This window comes from Globicephala melas, chromosome 7 (genome assembly GCF_963455315.2).
Source record: "Globicephala melas chromosome 7, mGloMel1.2, whole genome shotgun sequence".
Classification (NCBI taxonomy): domain Eukaryota; kingdom Metazoa; phylum Chordata; class Mammalia; order Artiodactyla; family Delphinidae; genus Globicephala; species Globicephala melas.
Genome location: NC_083320.1, coordinates 62565476 through 62585401, shown reverse-complemented (window position 1 = coordinate 62585401; position 19926 = coordinate 62565476). Strand labels below are relative to the sequence as shown.

Genomic DNA, 19926 nt, shown 5'->3' with positions numbered 1-19926 from the left:
TTTATCAGTATCAAAACACAATTACTCCTCTTCACCGAGTAATGAAAGAAACTTGAGTTTAGACTACCTCTTTAGATTTTTAAGCAAAGGCAAATGATTTCTTAGAAATCTCCTTTGTGGACTGACTACATCTTGTCCTTCCTTTCTTGCTCACTAAAGTACTTAGTATAGCTCTCCACATACTCTTCAATCAACCCAGTAAGATATCTAGAATGAGATGAAGAATAAATTATTCAAATAATCCCTTTAAATATTTCATACAGAGAAAACTTTCATTTTTAAAGTACCATACAGTAATAGTAAAGGTACTGAAACTGGAGTCAGAAGACCCAGACTATAACACTCATTATTGACTATTGGTTATGAGAATAAAGATGAGATCAGGAACCTACAAAATGAAGCTATCCACAAATATCAAGGATTTTTACTTCTAAATGCAGAATCTGGAACTTCCCATTATCCTAGCTTGCCTGACTATAACCAGGTAAGAGAAAATGTGAGGTTAAAGATTGTTGAATTACATGCACACATAATATTAGCTGCATGTACAGAAACTACATTACAATTACAACTCAGTTGTAATACAGTTTCTGCATATGGTCAATTGGAATACAGTTTCTGTAAATGGTGCTCAGTTAACACCCCATATAGCACACACTCTACAGATACCTGCTGATCAGAGGGAACACAGCACACACTCCATCACCAAGTGGCTTAGAGCTCACACAGCTTTGTACAAACTGTGGCAAGCTCCACCTTCAGGGCATACTTAAAGGACATACTGTACCTCTCACGCAAGTCACAGAATCACGAGAGAGACGCCACCCTGAAGGACAAGCACAGGAGTAAAGCCTCTCTGAGGAAAGCAAGCACAGATGGCTGCATTGGGCATGGACGCATGGATTTGTGGCTGTAATACAAAGAGAAGAGAAGAAAACATTGGTGAATGGAAAACCGCCCACTTTAAAGTGCACGGGATGAATGGATACAGACATGGTATGTATATATACACATATAATCGAATATTATTCGGCCCGCAGAAAAGGAAATCCTCCATTTGCGACACACGGATGGACCTGGAGGGTATTATGCTAAGTGAAATAAGTCAGACAGAGAAAGACAGATACTATATGAGATCACTTTTAATCATCGAAATTTTAAATCTAAATTTAAAAAATAATGAACGGAGAGAACAGACTGGTGCTTGTCAGAAGCAGAGAATGCGGGGAGGCAAAATGTGAGAAGGTGGTCAACGGGTACAGACTTCCAGTTACAAAAGGTAAATAAGTCTTGGGGATGTAATGTACAGCATGACGACTATCGTAAAGAGTCAATCTTAAAAGTTTTCAGCACAGAAAAAAAAATGTGTGGTAATAGATGTTCACTGAACTTATTATAGTGATCATTTCACAATACATACATATATCAAATCATTATGTTGTACACCTAACACTAATACAATGTTATGTGTCAATTATATCTCAGTTAATAAATTGTCCTTCCAGAAGCCCCCAATATTTGGAGACACAATACATGAAGTTACTTTGGCTGGTTTGGTATTTGCCCTAAACTACTTTACCCTTCCCCAACATCATTCTTTCAACATAGAATTCATAAGAGGCATAAGAGGGAGGAGTGACTTTCCCAAGGTCACAGATCAATCCAGTCTATAAACAGAACAAACAGCCGCTGAGTAATCCAGAGCTCAGTAATAGAAATTTGATGCTACGTAAGATGTGTCTCCTTGGCTGACCCCAAAAAGATCTTTTCACATTAAACGAAACCAAGTTGTGTGTTCCCTATGTGACCTTGACATTTACCCACTGTTGTCCAAGTTTTGGTTAGATAATAATCTTTTATTTTTCTATTGATGACATCTTTGTGTGTTTCTGCTCCTTGAAGTAGAGGGATCCTGTGCGCATCCTGTGCTCATAGGATGTTCTCTAGGTCCTATATATTCTTATTACATGCACCTTGTTAGATGCAGTAATCCATTTGTTTACTCAAAAACTAGCAAGCCTTCACTATGTACCAAACACCACTCTAAGCACTGGGAATACTGTAAACGTGAGGCAGATAGTCTAACAAAGGGAGATAAAACTAAACTCATAAGTTGTGTGACTTTAGAACGTGAGAGTAAAGAGCAAAAGAATTATGAGAGGCAGTGCCATTTTCGATAGGATGGTCGAGGCCCACAAGGAGCACCTAAGAGAATTCTAAATAACGTGAAGCAGCAACTCAGGCAGACATCTGGACGAGGGGCGTCCCAGGGCAGAAGGAAGAGCCAGTGCAGACGTTCAGAGATGGTAAGTAGCCTCGTGTGCTTCTGTACCAAAATGAAGTCCAGTGAAGTCCAGCGTGGCAAAAGAAAGTAGGAGAAAAGACCAGGGAGACTTGAGTATGTAAAGACATACGAGATTTGACTTTTCCATGGTAAACAGAGGTCATGGAAGTGTATTGTCCAAACAAACGGGTCTGCAACGTTATACAGTTTACATTCCCCAGATCAATGTTTTCCAAGCTATACCATGCAGGATATCTCTATCACTTACAAGCTGGTTGTTTTGCAGGATGAACCACAACAATTCCAAGGGGCTGGTGAAGAGACAGTACTACTGATTGGTTCCCCCCATGCCACTTGTTGGCTTTCATAACCTCATGAGTAGCACGGTCACTCCAGTACACGGAATCTTCAAAGAGACTTAGGGAGTAGGGATGCCGCAGAGTCTGTGAAGCAGAAGAGAACAATGAGACCTAGAAATAAAAATGAAGATGAACAAAGTAGAAAAGGATACCTCCCCAAGAAGACGGTTTCCTTTAGCATTTAACTTAATAAAGACATAGTGAAATCATTGGTCAAGAGACAGAAAAAATATATACTTCTTGACCTATATCCCACTTACCAACCAAAATATTTTCATGTACCTGTGTCATTTAGCCTTCATTTTTACTCTGGTAATTACACTGGGCATCCATCTTATAAAAAAAAGCAAAACTGAAGTGCAGAAAGTAGGGTGACTTATGTATATCACCTGTCTAGTTACAGGAGAGATCTCCCAGGGCCTCTTCAAGCCACAGAACTATAAACAATCACAATCTTAAACAGAAGTCAATAACAGCTTTTTGGTAAACTACGTATTTTCTCATTTAACTTGTGACAATAAATTCACCAGAATTTCCTGAATAAAAATATATAACAGGTTATGATTTCATGGAGAGAATCTACATATAATTAAATCATTATTTACATGGACTTAGAGAAGCAACGGATTAGCATCCACAGATCAACTAAGTCACACGAGCTATTAATCCTTCCTGGACGCGGCACAATCTGACCACGAACTAGAATATTGATTTTCTGTCAGTAATAAAAGATAGGTTGACCCTTCCTCCTGTTGATATTTCCTCGATGGACCTTGTAATGTCTACGACACAACAGTGAATTTCTTAGCTTTCTTGTTACTCTATCTGCTTCCTACTAAACCATTATTGTCTTAGTTTCCTTTCCTCACTACCAACTTACCAAATCACTGGCTATCACCTGCCGCCGATTGCTTCCATCATATTCACAATAGTCTATGTAATCAAGATAGCCATCCACGAAGTACAGCAGCCTGTTGGGGTAGTCAATAGCTAAGCCATTGGGCCAGAAAACCTTCTCCTGGATAATGACGGTGCGCAGACTGCCATCCATGCTAGCTCGCTCAATGCGAGGGTGATGGCCCCAGTCAGACCAGAACATCACAGAGGCACTGTGAAAAGAAACTAGTTACCGATTGGATGGGACATATTTCAAAATGGAAAATAACTGTCATTTTAAGTGACAGAATATCATGTTTAAGCTCTGCTTAAAATAACTCATATCCAGGTCAGAATATATGCACAGAGATTACTATTTCCTCTGAGAGTCACAAAGTAAAACCGTAATCATAATTCAATCACAAGCCATCTGGGTGTTTTTATAATGTTCAGAAAACATGCAGTATACTGTGACACTGAAATGTCTCAAGGTCGATTCATGTTTCTGTACAATCCACAAATAGTTGATCTAGAAAAGTTCATCTGTCCCTGTTTATCTACCCTGTCGTTTTTAAGATAAGTCAATTTATTCATCATCAGAGATTTATCATGAATTTCACGGGTGTGAAATTTACTTTACAATATCTAGGAAGTCTGCATTGCATTGAACATAATTTGCCTAAGTCATCTTCCTGCAGAAAAGAATCTAAGAGAATCTAAGGAAATTCGAGGAAAGAAGCCTTCAAAGTTTTCTAAGCACATGGGAGAATTTCTTCTTCTTCCCTTTAGGGCCAGCAGGCAAAAACTTCCTTACATGACATAAAAGGAAGTTCTAGTAAACAATATGAAACTGAAGCAGGAAAATCTGGCTGTTTTGTTGCATAACCATGAGGTACACGTGGCACAAATACCATGGCCCGTCTATGGAATATTACTGCATGCATTCATTAGACTTAATCATATATTGCCAAGCTAATAAATCAATGTGCAAATTTTGTGATATGAATATTAGCCACAGCATGTCAGGTTATTTTTCCCTCATACAATGTTAAGGCAACATCACTTAAAAAAAAAAAAAAAGAAGTCTTACGTAGTTCTGGGATCTAACACTAGTCCCCTTGGATTTGTTATGTTTTCACTAAGCAGCACAGTCCTGTGACTCCCATCCAGTTTAGAGACTTCAATTGTTTGCAGAGAAAAGTCTGTCCAGTAAAGATTGCGTCCTACCCAATCTACTGCAATACTTTCAGTCATGGTGATACCACTGTCAAGCGTCTAAAGACAAAAGTGAATAACGAGTGAATTCTAAAGGGAATAAATGAATGCAAACATGGAAATTATATGAAAATTGAGAAGAAGGCATCTAATTTGTCCTATGATTGCTTATGAAGATTAGAAAACTTTGTCTTCCCATGGAGAAACAGTAGGGTTTTCTGGAAAAATATACAAGACTGTGTAGAACTGAATACTCTATTGTTGGATTAGTATGTAGTTTCATTTTGGTTTCAGAATTTTTTCAGTTAAACAAAAGCTGTATCCGTTTGCTAAGCTGGCAACCCTATGAAACTTTACAGTGTTCACATGGCAAAAGTAATACCTTTATTGATTGAGTGCCAACAATTACAAAATAAATTTCTAAGGGGCAGAGGAAACATAACCATCAAGGATCAAGAAACTGAAACTCCGGGAGATTGATCAAGAAACATAACTGAATTAAAGCTAAGAAAAGCAACCTCAACAGCAAGGTCCTACTGTATAGCATGGGGAACTATATTCAGTATCCTGTAATAAACCATAATGGCAAAGAAAAGGATAAATTTTAAAAACATTTTTAAAAGACAAAAGAAAGAAAAGCAACCTCCCCTGTGTTTCCCTTATCTCTCATCCACTAGGAAAAAAATTTGCAGAAGGGACCTCCAAGATGCTGTGAGGTCTCTGCATCATATGACCTGCAATTCAGAGCCATGCATCTCCCTTCAGATCCCATCAAGTAGGAGTTAGGAACATCGGGGTCCCTTGGGTGTGATGTGGCCCAGAGGAAAACATGAGAACCACCTAAGATGAGGTAGGGCCTTCTCTCACTGGTGAGTAACAACAGCAAATAGACCCAAGACAGGGGAACTAGGCAGGTCAAAGGCCAGTAGACGTGTACTTACTAGTTTTCTATCTGTTCCATTTTGAAACGCACTCCAGATTTTACCCTGAGTTCCATCCGACCAAAAGATATGACCACTGACTGAATCAAAATCAACAGCCACAATGTGAGAACCATCCTGGACAAGGGCGTGGATAGAGTGCTCCTGCCTGGAGATGTTGTCAGCAACAAGCTGGTTCTGACTCGCCACAAGTAACAGCAGACTTTCAGATGCTGTCCAAGAAGAAAATACAAGTGTCAACGATTCTGGGAGAAAAAACACTCAATATTTGATGTAATACCTTTGGTAACAGAAAGAAGATGTCATTCCACACTAGAGTAATGGGAAAAACAAACAAAAATTCCTATAAGAATGATGTTACCTTAACAGTTAGCTGGTTTTCATGAGCGTTGAAAGTAAGCTTTTTCGAAATATCTTTCTTCCTTGAATTACACTTTAGTGTTTATCTAAATATCAACCTGGAGTGAACTCTACTTGCATTCTTCCTGTTACTATAGTTACCTTTGTACTTGCTTATGTCGTACTTTGCATTCAGCTGTGGCAGAGACTTCTAATCATCCCCATGTCCCTCTCCTCTTCTTCCTTTCTAGTAATAAATTATGCCACTTTTTAGCACAGCACAGGGCCTACCAGCTAGAGACATTTCCCCATTTCCATTTCAGTTTGGAGTGACCATATGACTAAGTTTTGAACAATAAAATGTGAACACAGACGACGTGTCAAATTCTAGGTGCCATCCTTAAAAGGAAGCTACTCGCCCCTTTCCTGCTTTCTGGGAGCAGGCAAAGACTGGAGCAAAACAATGGATCCCGAGATGGAAGCCACACCAGCTTTTACCCCCTGAACCGTCTACCCTCCAGACTCCTGCCCGAAAAAGAAAGAAACTGCCTACTTTGTTTTAGCATTCTTTATCTGGTCACTTTTATTTATTTATTTTTTTAACATCTTTATTGGAGTATAATTGCTTTACAATGTTGTGTTAGTTTCTGCTGTCTAACAAAGTGAATCAGCTATACATATACATATACATATATCTCATCTCCGTATCCCCGCCCTCTTGTGGCTCCCTCCCACCCTCCCTATCCCACCCCTCTAGGTGGTCACTATCTGGTCACTTTTAAAGCAGCCAAAGCAATACCCTAACACATAGTACAAATACTTTCACGTAGTAGAAACTGAATTAATACTGGTTGAATTGAATTCATTAAACATTATATAAAGATGGTGAAATTTGTTAAACGTGACATTTAATCTTAAGCTCTGGAGTGTGCTTGGTAAACTGGCTGGAGTTAGTTCACTTTCATTACCTGTAGCTTTGCAGGTCCTCTGGTCAGCGTCTAACCTGTATTCCGGATCACACCAGCACCGAAAAGAACCTCTCATATTGTAACAGTGCTGGCTACAAAAGCCTGGAATATGACATTCATCTATGTCTTCACAGGTCTTAGAGTCATTGGCAAGCAGGTATCCCAATGGACACTGGCATTGAGCCCCATAGGGCCCTTGAATACACTGGTGAGTACAACCACCATTGGAATCTGAGCAGCTCTCCTGGTCTAGAATAAAGAAAAAGAATCACAGAGTGGGAAAGTCAGGAATCTTTGCTTCTTTGGTTCACTCAGTTGCATTATGTGTCATACAGTCTCAGGTCACCTTCAACACAATACCCAGGTAAGAGCTATGAGCAGAATCCACCTGGATGAGGTCCACAGGCTGTTCAGTGCTCCGATTTACCTGAGGATTTACCATCTTTCACGTCCACTGGACTTGGACCACTTTCTTCACTACAGCCTTCTATTATAACTCCATTTAGTGCAATGAGAGAAACTTGGGGAAATATGGTGGACATCAAGAAACACAACTATCATTGGTAAAGCATGCAAAGAGACCTAAATTACTTGCCATTTGCTTCCTGTCATTCTTCTACCTACACAGAAATGGAAGATAAGACTTTGACACTGAAGAGCAGAGCTGGAAGGTCTATAAAGGAGAAAGGCAATTGGAAGACTACAGGGCACAGGTGCACTGATATGCCATCATCCTTACTTTCAGGGCTAAGATGGCAATGCCTGAAGCACCCAAAGATAGTTCATCTACCTGAGGATGCAAATGCCCTCTATTTCCATGTGTACTCTTATTTATAAGAGTCATGATATGAAACATGCACTAGAAGGGGAAGTAAGTCAAAATGATTAGGACATTTTCAGCACAAACGCAATGCGTTTAAAATCATAAGAATCTAAAATACTTTGCAATCATACCTGGCTGGGTATCATCTGAGAGTGAGCATTGATTAAAGAAGAAATAAAGAAAGGACAGTAATTAGGATTACATGCCAATCACAGGATTTTAATCATAGCAAACACAAATCCCCAGACTTCATTTGTTTTGTGGAAAGTTCTGATTGAAATCAGAAAATATTAAAGTTAGAAAAACTTATGAGCGCATTACCAACAGAACCAAATTTAATTTGACGATCTAATGAAGCAAAAACACAGAACCAGGTGCAAAGGATTTAATGAGAAATATTATCCAGTGATGATTTATTTGAATTCCATGATGGCTATCCGGATCTACACAGATCTAAATTCAGAGAGGAACTGAGATCCCTTCCTCAAAAGCTACATGGTGACTGTGACAATGATGATGTACAGCCGGCCACTGCTCAGGATGAATTTATGGCAGTAAACTGTGGTCAGGAAACTTACTGCAAAGTGGGGACTCATCTGTCCCACTGGGGCAGTCAGGGTTGCCATCACATACTGCACTCAGATTCACACAGATGCTATAACTGGGGCATTGCCATTGCCAACTGGGACACTGAAAGGCCTGCGTGGGGCAGTCCTTCTCATCGCTCATGTCCCTGCAGTCATTATCCCCATCACAGAGCCACTCTCTGTAGATGCAGTTTCCATTGTCACAGAGGAAATGAGATGAAGGGCAGGTCTTGGGGGCACAGCCATTGTGCTCATCAGATCCATGGAGGCAGTCTGGGTGGCCATCACACTCCCAGATCTTCGGAATGCAGATACCATCTGCTTGGCACTGAAATTCATCTTGGTGGCACATACCAGGAGGCCTGGTTGCTGTGAGAACGAAATGGGGAAAATGGGCTTGTGAAGGCAATCCATAATCCCTTTTATATAATTCCTAGATTCAGAGGAAATGATTTTGGATCAATGGTAGGTTTATAATAATGACTATGACAAATGTAATATTAAAATCTAAAATGACACGAGTCTTCTCTGACGTTGTGGCATGTAGAGATCTTTATGCGTCAGATTAGTGGATCTGACAACAAAGGATGTACAACTCTTGGATAGAAGATAAGTCCCTGGGTCAAAAGAAAATTCTATTTCCTGTGTTTCTAATTATGGATTAAATAATAAAGAATCACCAGAGCATTTAAATAGAGCTTAAATAGCTACGGTGAATTGGAATTCATGGGTTTAATGTCATATATTTGGATGTTATCATTTTCCCTCAAGTGAATTATATCAGATGAAACCAGCACACATTAAGTAAACAAAAGATGACTGTAAATCCTCAATTCTTTGCAAACTTTCCACTATTCACCAAGCAGTCCTTACGAGATAAGTAAGAATTGCTTGCCTATTTCACAGGAGTAAACCCAAACTCCCTCCTAGGAACTTTTTAAGGCAATAGCAAATCAGGGGCAATGGAACTTTAACCTCAGATCACCACAGAAGAATTCCACGTTTTCAATGTGAGACAGGAAATTCAGTGATTAAGAATTTCTGGGTGTTGTACACACCTATACAGTAAGCAAGCATTTAACTTTTCTTTTTGATCCATAGATTTAAACACTTCTTTTCTGATTAGGGAGGAGAATTGATAGAAACCTACTATTTGTGATTCAAAATACCATTATTCAAACAAATGACCACCTCACCTCATTTAATATAAAACGTGGGGAATAACAAATCCTGTCGATTATAGGTCTACAGCTTGTGGAGATTATAGGCCCAACAGATTTATTGTCCGTGAAGTCCTCCTTGAATCCTCTGAAAAAATTTCTTTTCTCTGAACCTTCATAGAATTTTTATCTGTATCGTTTCTATAAGGCCCTTGTAACTATCTACCTTGCTTTGTTTCTTACTTTCGATAATTTCTCTTACCAGACTCTCAGGACAAAGACCATATGTAACATGTTAGCAGATACTAAACAAATGATTTGCTTGATTTCACCTCCCTATTGAGATTTAAAAGAAACCATTAAAATATCTTTATAAATAGTAAACCTCAAAAATTTGAAACCCACTAATTTGGTATGCCCTAGGAAAAATTAATAGTGAGAACAAAAATATCTGAGAAATATTTAACCTACTCAGGAAACAATTTGAAAGTGCCCATTTACAACCCCTCGATTCACAAATTATAAGTCGCTGTTTGGTAATGTCAAGTCGATTTTACTATATGTTCAATACTGTGTTCCTTTGACAATGCTTTGTAATTCAGGCTGCCTTCTCTCTAGTTTGTCTAAGAGAAAATCTGTGGTAATATCAATACTGGTAAACATGAAATGACCTCTTCACCTGAAACATGCTAGGTATATGGTACTTACGACAATCTGTCTCATCAGAGTGGTCATTGCAGTCATAAACACCATCACAGCGATATGTGTTGCTAATACAATTACCATTACTGACACATTTGAATTGAGAAGCAGTGCAATTAATTACTGAAAATGAGAGAGAAAAGTATTAGAAATTAAGCCAAGGAGCAAACAACTAAACATTGAGATTTTTCTAAACATCATGATAAAAATAAAACATTATTTACAATAGCCAAGATATGTAAGCAAACTAAGTGCCCATCAACAGATGAATGGATAAAAAAGATGTGGCATATATATACAATGGAGTACTACTCAGTCATAAAAAGAATGAAATTTTGCCACTTGCAACAACATAGATGGACAGGGAGGGTATTATGCTTAATGAAATAAGTCAGAGAAAGACAAATACCGTATAATATCACTTACATGTGGAATCTAAAAAAATAAAACAAATTAGTGAAAGTAACCAAAAAGAAACAGACTCACAGATATAGAGAACACACTAGTGGTTAACAATCGGCAGAAGGAAGGGGGCAGGGCAAGATAGGGATAAGCTACAGGAATATATTATACAACAAAGTAATATAGCCAATATTTTATAATTATAAATGGAGTTAACCTTTAAAAATTGTGAATCAGTATGTTATCCACCTGAAACATATAATATTGTAAATCAACTAGACTTCAATGGATTGAGTAATTAATTAATTTAAAAATTTTAAAATAAAACAATGTACTTACTACAAGCACTCTCATCAGACCCATCAGCACAGTCGTTGGTCCCATCACAGACAAAAGATAGGTCAATACATCGATGATTGGGGCAATGAAACTGACTAGGTGAGCATGTCTCTGTATGATCTAATGTCATCCAAAAACAAAACCAAGTAACAGTTTACTTCTTGTTCAGTGTGTACCAGAGCCAAACTGTAAAACGCTAAGGAAATACGTAAGTTATCTCAGTTGTATGTGTGCTCAAAATTCCTTCAAGTCAGCCAGATTGCCAAAGTCAGCCCATCCAGAGCCCAGCTAGGACACTTTTTGGAAAGAGGAACAAAAATGTTACAGGGCAGAGTCAGAAGCTGTGATTACACCTTGAAAAACAGACCACACTTAGAAAGTAAGCATCATGGCCTTGGACTGGCCTACACCTCCTGAATGCTGTTAAGTCCAAGACTGCACCAAAGCTAAGCAATGGAGCCCAGCAAGGCAACGTGGTCTGCATGACCACAATGCCCAGTAGCAACAGTGTAGAGACAGATCATGATAACTGGATTTAATCCAATATCTAAGCAGAACGATCCTCAAAACCTAGCTGGCTGAAGAGACACAGCCTTAGAGTCAGATGCGCTGCCTCCCCCTACCCGAAACGTGAAGTCATAGTAAATATAGTCTCACAGAATGTGAAAGCTGGAGGGGATCTTAAAGCTCATCTAGTCCTGAGAAAAAGCGAATTGCCTAATCATGCAACCAAGACAGGGATTTAGTCCAGGGAACTTTGCTCCACCTTAAACTATGACTGCTGGTATGAAAACAAACGACAACCTAGAGGAAATCAGAACTTGGAAGATGAAAAGCAGGTGGGTGAGATTAATGAAATTTAAATGTCCTGTGCCTCTTTATTCTGTTGCCTTTTTGCCTGTATAAATGAAAAGGAAAACCAATAGCCAAATGTCTGGATGTGTTTATACGATTTAGAAAGAAAAATTGTTTTAAATATCTGAATAGTTAGTTGAGGGATTTTATTTTCCAGTTTCTGTCTGGGTGTTAGACATCAGAGACAGTCCTTGTTTTGCTTGCATAGGAAATATTTAGGAAGACTTCCCATGTCTTTACTCCTATAGCCTATTAATACAGGGATTGACAGATGAAGAGAAGTAGCTAAGATACAACGAAAATTATGTAAGCCTTCAAGGAAAGTGCACAAGGCCTGCTGACTGTTCAAATCTATTCACTAGGCTGACCAACCAAGAGAAATCAGTTCAAAACTTACCACATGACTTTTCATCAGATCCATCCCCGCAATCATTATCTGTGTCACAGACCCAGCTCTTTGGGATACACAAGCTATTATCACAGGTGAAGAAGTCTGCACGACAGGAAGTGGGTGCTCGGGTGGGGCAGTTCTGCTCATCACTGCCATCCACACAGTCATTTTGGTTGTCACAGCGCCAGTATGAAGGAATGCACTGTCCTCCGTGGCCACACGCAAACGCTGAAGGTGCACAGGAAGTATCTACAACAGAAACGAATTGGTCATAAAGACATCTGTTTTTACTGCCTTTTAAATGAGATCTTACCTTGTAAAGGCCCATTTCCTCTCCTTTTTCAATGGGAGCGTTATACAAAATGTGCAAGTTTATTCAGCAACTATCATATGCCAGGCACTTTTCTAAGTGTTTACATTTTTTTGTCTCTCTTAATCCTCACAAGAATACTGTCAGGTACATATAATTATCTGCATTTTATAGATGAGGAAATTGAGGCTTTGAGAGCTTAGGAATCTGCCCAAGACCAAAGCTCTAGTTGGTGTGACTCTAAGGCCCGTCCTTTACTTCTAAGCTATGCTTCCTCTGATCACATGGGTCATTGGAAATTGATAAAACATTCATGTAAAATCTGCACTTTTAAAAACAAAAAGATATACACAAAATAAAACTTTAGAAATCTCAAAAATGTATAAATGAGCACTTTCATTTTTAAATGTCACTTTTCTTTCTATTAATGTTTCCTTGACAGAAATTTCTGAGATTTCAACTGTCCTCTATCTTTTTGTCTTCTGCAATAGCATTTATTATAAACTGGATTACCATCAAAAGAAGAATGTAAAGGTTAAAACCACCATTTCACCCATAATTCATTTTACACCAACAGGAGGAAAAAGGAATATTATAGCACATGAGATTTTCAAAAGCTATTATTGCAAGCACCTATTCTGTGATATTGTTCTCTCCAATACTAAAGATTAGATCCAGTTTGTTTTGTTGACTTTTTGAGGAGTATGCCAAGATGCAATGACTCTGCATTGATCCAAACAGCCAATGTCAGAAAGAAATTTTGTTGAAGATAGCCCAAATCAATGCTAGAAATCACCTGCAACATTATCTATGAATGATATTCATCGCCTAGCTTCCTAAAAGCCTTTGGAGTACATATTAACAATCCGAAAGGAATATTCTTTCCTATAGAGATAACCCAAGCCTTTTTTTTTAAGCCCCCTCTCTCTGTTCTATTCATCCTAGGAAGTATTGCTAGTGTATAGCTACTTACTAAATGTGCCACATTGAACCTCATCACTGTTATCATGACAGTCATCAATTCCATCACAGCGGTAGTGAATGGGCACACATCTGCCATTGTTACAGGGGAAGGAAAAGGCACCACACTGCTCCAACGGTGGCTCACGGGATGGGTCTTCCACGCATGTCAAACGATCGGAAGTCAGACTCATTCCATAGGGGCAACCACACACCCGTTGGAAATTTGGCACTGGGAAGCAGAAGTGGCTGCAGTCACCGTTCGGATTGGTGGGTCGGTTACAGGCGTTAGACCCTGAAAAAGCAACGCCCCTAGATAAGTGAGTCAAGCACATTTCCTTTAGGTTGATTGATCACAGGTTTGGTTGTCAGACCCAATATTAAAAACTCGATTCCTCTTGGAAATCAACGTGCCAAATAGCACATTCAATATAAATACAGGAAAGTGCCGAAACGTGTTTTTCTCAAACATAGGTTTAAAGTTAGCCGAGTCGAACAGAAATTCTAAATCTTACACTTTAAAACTATCTGAGTGACAGGAAGATAAAACTATCAGGAGTTATATTAAATAATAAGGTACTTAAAGAGAAAAGGAGCCACTATATTAAACACATCCCTATGAAAGAAGCTGGCAACATCACTCACCGGTCTGGATTCTGGTATCATATACCTTCACACGCATTACAACACCAACGCCACTTCGGAGGACCACCAGTTGTCCACCATCTGTTTTCCTGACTCGAACAATACCACGCAGTCTCCAGTCAGTAAAATACACGTAGTCTAAGAAGGAACACGGTGATTAGTATTCTCGCCACAGTTCACTTACAAATCACTTGGGAAAATGCAATATGTTTGTAATGCTTCTTCCAAATGTGGGAAGCTTCCTCCATAAATATCTGTAATATGTTTCTGTAATCATTTTCCATGACTTGTTCGTCTCTAGAAATGATTCTTTAGAAGCCCATATATATATTTTTTTTCTTTTTTTTTCTTAAATAAAACATTTATTTATTGACTTTTGAGCTTCTGAAGCTAAGGACCCCGTATAAAACAACAGAGTTGCAAGAATACTTCCTGATACAAATTTTTCCTGCACCAGTAGAGGTGAAAATTCTATGACTTGGAGAGAAAGGGAAGAGCTCTAGAGGAGTGTAATATAACCAGGTAATAAAAACAATAGGAGTTGATGGTATGGATCTCTGAGAGAGACCCTACCTCTTAGAAGCCTTTTTTTAAAATTTATTTATTTATTTATTTTCTCAAACAAAATTTCTCAAACAAAAAATAAAAGTTAAATACTCAGTCAACTAACCAAATGTTTTATTTATACATAAAAGCACCATTTCAATTAAAAAAGTGACCAGCTTTTCTGGAATTGTGAGATTGCCAAATGAGGATGAGTTTTATACAACTTGTACAGTATAAATAAGACACACTTCTTTTGCTTCAAAACGTACCTTCAAAGACGGCAAGTCCAAACGGATGTGTTATCTGCTGTATACTGGCCAGGACTTTTCTATCTAACCCATCAAAGGTACTGTGCTCAATTTTATCAAAAAAGGCATCTACCCAGTACAATCGTGAAGAGCTAAAATAATAAAATACTTGGTTATTGGTTATCCAGAAACTAGCAAAGCACACTTTATACTAAGGGCATTCAAAAATAGCACGTTCAGTTGACACATTTATTAAGCAAAGTTTAATAGTTTCATGCTCTCCAGAAAGACAAAACAACTTTTATGAAGTGATTTCCAATTGTCTTAGAAAACTTGAAATGTTATTATCTTCAAGCTAGGAATTTTACTTTTCTCCTTATTAAATCCACAAGTTAGGAAAAATATTCGTAGTAACTGATGTTTAAAAGGTTAAACACGTTTCTTCCTTTTTTCTCTCCTATAAACTGCTTTTGCATTTGAGGTCTGTAAGCTTATCTACCCTGTTACCTTTTCCTATACTCCTTGACAGATTAATTTCTTAAAATTTAAATCTCATATTCCAAAAATCCTCCCACGGTGTATATAGGCAAATACACATTTGTTGACACAATTTCCTATCCTCAAGATGCCCCCTGTAAAAACTGCACATGACCTGTACTTCATCAAATCCCTGTTCTACTTCTAGTGGGGTTTAGGTCTTGCCCTATTCTGCTTCCTCTAGCAATTTCCTCAGAATATTCATTACTACATATGTTTTCATCCCAGCAGAAGCTGGCCAACTATGTATATGTCTTCCATAGTAAGTGGGAACTCAGCAATTTGGGATGATTCCTACTTACCTCCAATCAATGGCCAACCCGTTGGGCCACCCAAGAGTAGTGTTTACTATAGGCAAAAGGTTAGATCCATCACTCCATGCTCTCAGAATTTTAGCGGGACGGTACCAATCAGTGAAGAATATATACCTAGAAAAGGAGGTAATAAATCAAAGATGTTAACATTGGGACAAACTACATGACTTAGAGAGATTTAGCACAAACATAGATTCTCCAGAGACTTGCTGCAAATTAATTTCATTTTCTGTATGCTATTGGGTTTATACAGAAAAATATATCGAAAATACAAATGGTATTAAAATGGGCATCCAAAGCAGAGAACCACTGTGCTAGACTTCAGGACCTAAAACTATTGTCACCAAGTAGATTCTTTAAAAAGACACAGTTCAGGTTACATTTTAAATACTTCATGCTCTTGAAATAAACTATGAGCAAGAAAACAGATTTTAATCTCTCACTTTCTTTCTGTATTAAACATCCAGGATCCACTAGATCACTCTTTAGTCATCTTCCACAAGGAATTAAATTTGCAGGAAAGCATTTCATCCCTGATGAAAAATGCATCCAAATAAACGTAACTCTTAAATGATCTTACCCAAGAGGTCTTTTTTTAACCCGAGGAGTGGCAAAAAGATAAATGTAGGGAAAAAATCTTTTCTCTTTCATATGAGCCTTAAAAACTAAAATTAGTCTTTCCAAAAGGTAACTTTCTGAAACGTGACTTCATATTGTTTTAAATTAAGGACAGGGACTTCCCTGGTGGCACAGTGGTTAAGAATCCGCCTGCCAATGCAGGCGACACGGGTTCGAGCCTTGGTCTGGGAAGATCCCACATGCCACGGAGGAACTAAGTCTGTGTGCCACAACTACTGAGTCTGTGCCACAACTACTGAGCCCGCATGGCACAACTACTGAAGCCCGCATGCCTACAGCCCGTGATCTGCAACAAGACAAGCAACCGCAATGAGAAGCCCGTGCACTGCAACGAAGAGCAGCCCCCTCTTGCCACAACTAGAGAAAGCCCACGCGCAGCAACAAAGACCCAACACAGCCAAAAATAAAAATAAATACATTTATAAAAATAAATATATGAAGGATAAATATATGAAGGATACATCAGGAAAGGAATTTAACGCCTTTTCAAAACCCAATGCCAAAGATTTAGCTTAAGATAAATTCACTAGAAAATCAACTGTTTAACTGTCTATTGGGCAATAAAATTTCTTATCAATAACATCATCAGTTTTAAAATATGTTAGACACACAGGCTTTGCAGTCAGACAGGCCCGGAATTTGAATACTAACTATTGCTTAATAGCTGTGGGTCCTTGAGCAAGTTACTTTATCTCTCTGAGCCTCAGATTCTTTTTTTTATTTTATAAATTTTTTTATTTATTTTTGGCTGTGTTGGGTCTTCGTTGCTGTGTGAGGGCTTTCTCCAGTTGCAGCAAGCGGGGGCCACTCTTCATCACGGTGCGCGGGCCTCTCACTGTCGCGGCCTCTCGTTGCAGAGCACGGCTCCAGACGCGCAGGCTCAGCAGTTGTGGCTCACGGGCCCAGTCTCTCCGCGGCATGTGGGATCCTCCCAGACCAGAGCTCGAACCCGTGTCCCCTGCATTAGCAAGCGGATTCTCAACCACTGCGCCACCAGGGAAGCCCATGCGCCACCAGGGAAGCCCCTCAGATTCTTTATCTCCAGAACAGGTCTTGTATATACCTCACTCACAAACCAGCTTTTGGATTAGATGAGATTATGTACTATGTAAAGTGTTTGCTATGTACCCTCAATCAGGCTTTAGTGAATTACCAGTCATCTTTTTTTTTTTTAACTACTCTATTGAAACACAACTGCCTATCTCAGACTTTATGTTAGCTATCAAGCATATTTAAATAAGAAAGGTAAGAACAAAAAGGCATGGCGTGAAATGCTCTGTCTCTTCTTGTCTGACTCCACCAATAATGCAATGGTTAAACATGAAACTTTGCCTGTGGTCTGAAAGACTTTTTATTCTGAAAACTACTGAATGATTAAGCAAGTTTTGGTAAGCTTTATATCAATACATTAAAGCAGGGAAAGAACTTGAGCCTTTCCTGATAATTCTGCTGCATATTCATTCCTTCTCCACAGAATCTGTGTCTCATTGTTTGGTCCTCTGCGACTGTGAAAAAAAAACCACACTCCAGTGAAGACTGAAAAGCCAAAGCTTAGGAGAAAGTTTTTGGAAGGAGATAAAGTGATCACTTCAGCATATGCTAAAAGGACACAATCTAAGGTGATTTCAATTTACATGGTTCAATCTTGTATTTATTGAATTTGCCAAATACCTATGGCATCACTTTGCAATGACTGTACAAGACATAAGTTTCAAGCTCTTAGGAAAACATGAACACACTTACCCAGCAATAGGATGAACTACGATTGATCGTGGGTTATTTAAATTCTGGACTATTGTGCGCCTCGATTTATCAGCTAGCCTTATGACACTGACACTCCTATAAGAAGCATCTGTCCAATAAAGATTCTTTGAAATCCAGTCAAAACTCAAACTTTCAACACTTGGCACTCTGTTAGCTGTGATAATTTCTCTTCCTGTAAATTAAAATATGGACATGGTTTAAAGTAAGCATATTTTACATGACATACATTTTCCTACCACTGCATATTTAAACTTTGTGTGAGAACTAGAGAATATTTCAGTAATGTGGAATTCTTTTAAAAAATAAAGCAACGGTAAAGCAACTGCAAAGCAACACATGAGATAAACCTAGAATCTATCCATCTCCAAAAGTTTGGATCTCAAAGAATAGATATGACTCTGATAAATAGAACCAGGAGAGGTATGGCCTGGATTTACTCCCTTGTTCAATCTTCCAGAAAAAATTTCTCAGTACAGAACATCTGAAGAAGAGATACCTGAGTTCACATACTCACAACCACCACCCACAGACAGCGCTGATAAGCTGACACCGCCAGGTACAACTGGGGGTATCTATGAGATATTCCCGCCCAACTTTCTCATCAACAGTCTTTCATAGCCACAGAGTTGCCAAGTTTGGAAAAGACCAGGAACCAGAAAGGAAATCAGAACTGGGTACAAGAAGAAAAAAGACCACTTTCTTCTTGTGAATTTTTTATGACTTTTCCCCTCCTTTTTCTTTTTTTACTAAAGAAAATGTGAATCACAGGAAACTCTGCTCAACCTAAATGTAACAACCTAAATGGGAAAATGTATAACCGAATCACTTTGCTGTACACCTGAAACTATCACAACAAAATATTCTTTAAAAAAAAAAAGTGAATCAGAGTAAACAATCACAGCTCTTTCCTTTGAAGGAAGAAAAACAATCCTGGTGCTTTTTCCATTCATTCATTCAGCAAATTGTAAAAAGAAAGTCCTCTGTGTGCTAGACACCATATTAGACATTGAAGAAACATGATATTGCTAATAGTATTAATCATAATAGCTTATACTGAGCACTTGCTATGAGCCTGGAACTGGCCCAAGTACTTTACATGAATTCATCCATCCTCACAACAGCTCAACAGTAGGAATTATTATTATCCCTATTTTGCACATGAGGAAACTGAGTCATAGAAAAGTGAAGCATTTTGAAAGAAATGTGGACGCTGTCTTCAAGGTATCTTCAAGGTAATGAAGTGGGAGAGGTGGGGGGAGGCAATTAGGCCAAGAGGGAAAACAACAGAAGAGTAACAGGTGCTGTGATGGAGGTATGCACAGGATGGTATGGAAACCGAGGCAAAGTGCAGGTGTGGAGAGGTTTCCCAAAGGAAGTGGTGAACGGGGGGCTGCAGGAAAGCAAAGACGTGGAAGTGGGAGGGAGAGAGACAGGATTCCACACACTCCAAAGCATGGCTGGAGGTTAATAAGTTAATGGTAGAGGCTGAAAGAAAGGAAGAAGTTTGGGTGACCACCAGATTTGGTGGGCAGGGGGAGAGGTGGTGCCCTTCCCCTAAGGCAGGGGTCTGGAGAAGTGAAATAAAGGTAGACATTTAGACATATTGGTTTGGAGGTGGTTTGTGGGATATCCAGGTGAGACATCCAAAAGGCAGTTGGCTCTATGGGTCTAAACCCCAGAGAGAGAGTTTGGATGGAGATTTTCATCACCTCCTGTAAGAAG

The 19926-nt window shown here is 38.8% G+C and overlaps 1 protein-coding gene across 1 annotated transcript in view; it reads right to left on the bottom strand.

Moving 5' to 3' along the window:
* The window catches only part of LRP2 (LDL receptor related protein 2), a 196594-nt gene that overhangs the window by 88329 nt on the left and 88339 nt on the right, over positions 1-19926 (bottom strand). The window contains exons 17-31 of the mRNA XM_060301487.1: positions 18184-18376; positions 15790-15915; positions 14972-15102; positions 14157-14294; positions 13525-13806; positions 12248-12490; positions 10996-11115; positions 10261-10377; positions 8384-8761; positions 6983-7231; positions 5676-5887; positions 4610-4794; positions 3524-3752; positions 2553-2727; positions 788-910 (exon numbers count right to left, since the gene is read on the bottom strand). Coding sequence (XP_060157470.1) covers positions 788-910; positions 2553-2727; positions 3524-3752; positions 4610-4794; positions 5676-5887; positions 6983-7231; positions 8384-8761; positions 10261-10377; positions 10996-11115; positions 12248-12490; positions 13525-13806; positions 14157-14294; positions 14972-15102; positions 15790-15915; positions 18184-18376 — 2901 coding nt within the window. The remainder of the gene's footprint in view (positions 1-787; positions 911-2552; positions 2728-3523; positions 3753-4609; positions 4795-5675; positions 5888-6982; positions 7232-8383; positions 8762-10260; positions 10378-10995; positions 11116-12247; positions 12491-13524; positions 13807-14156; positions 14295-14971; positions 15103-15789; positions 15916-18183; positions 18377-19926) is intronic.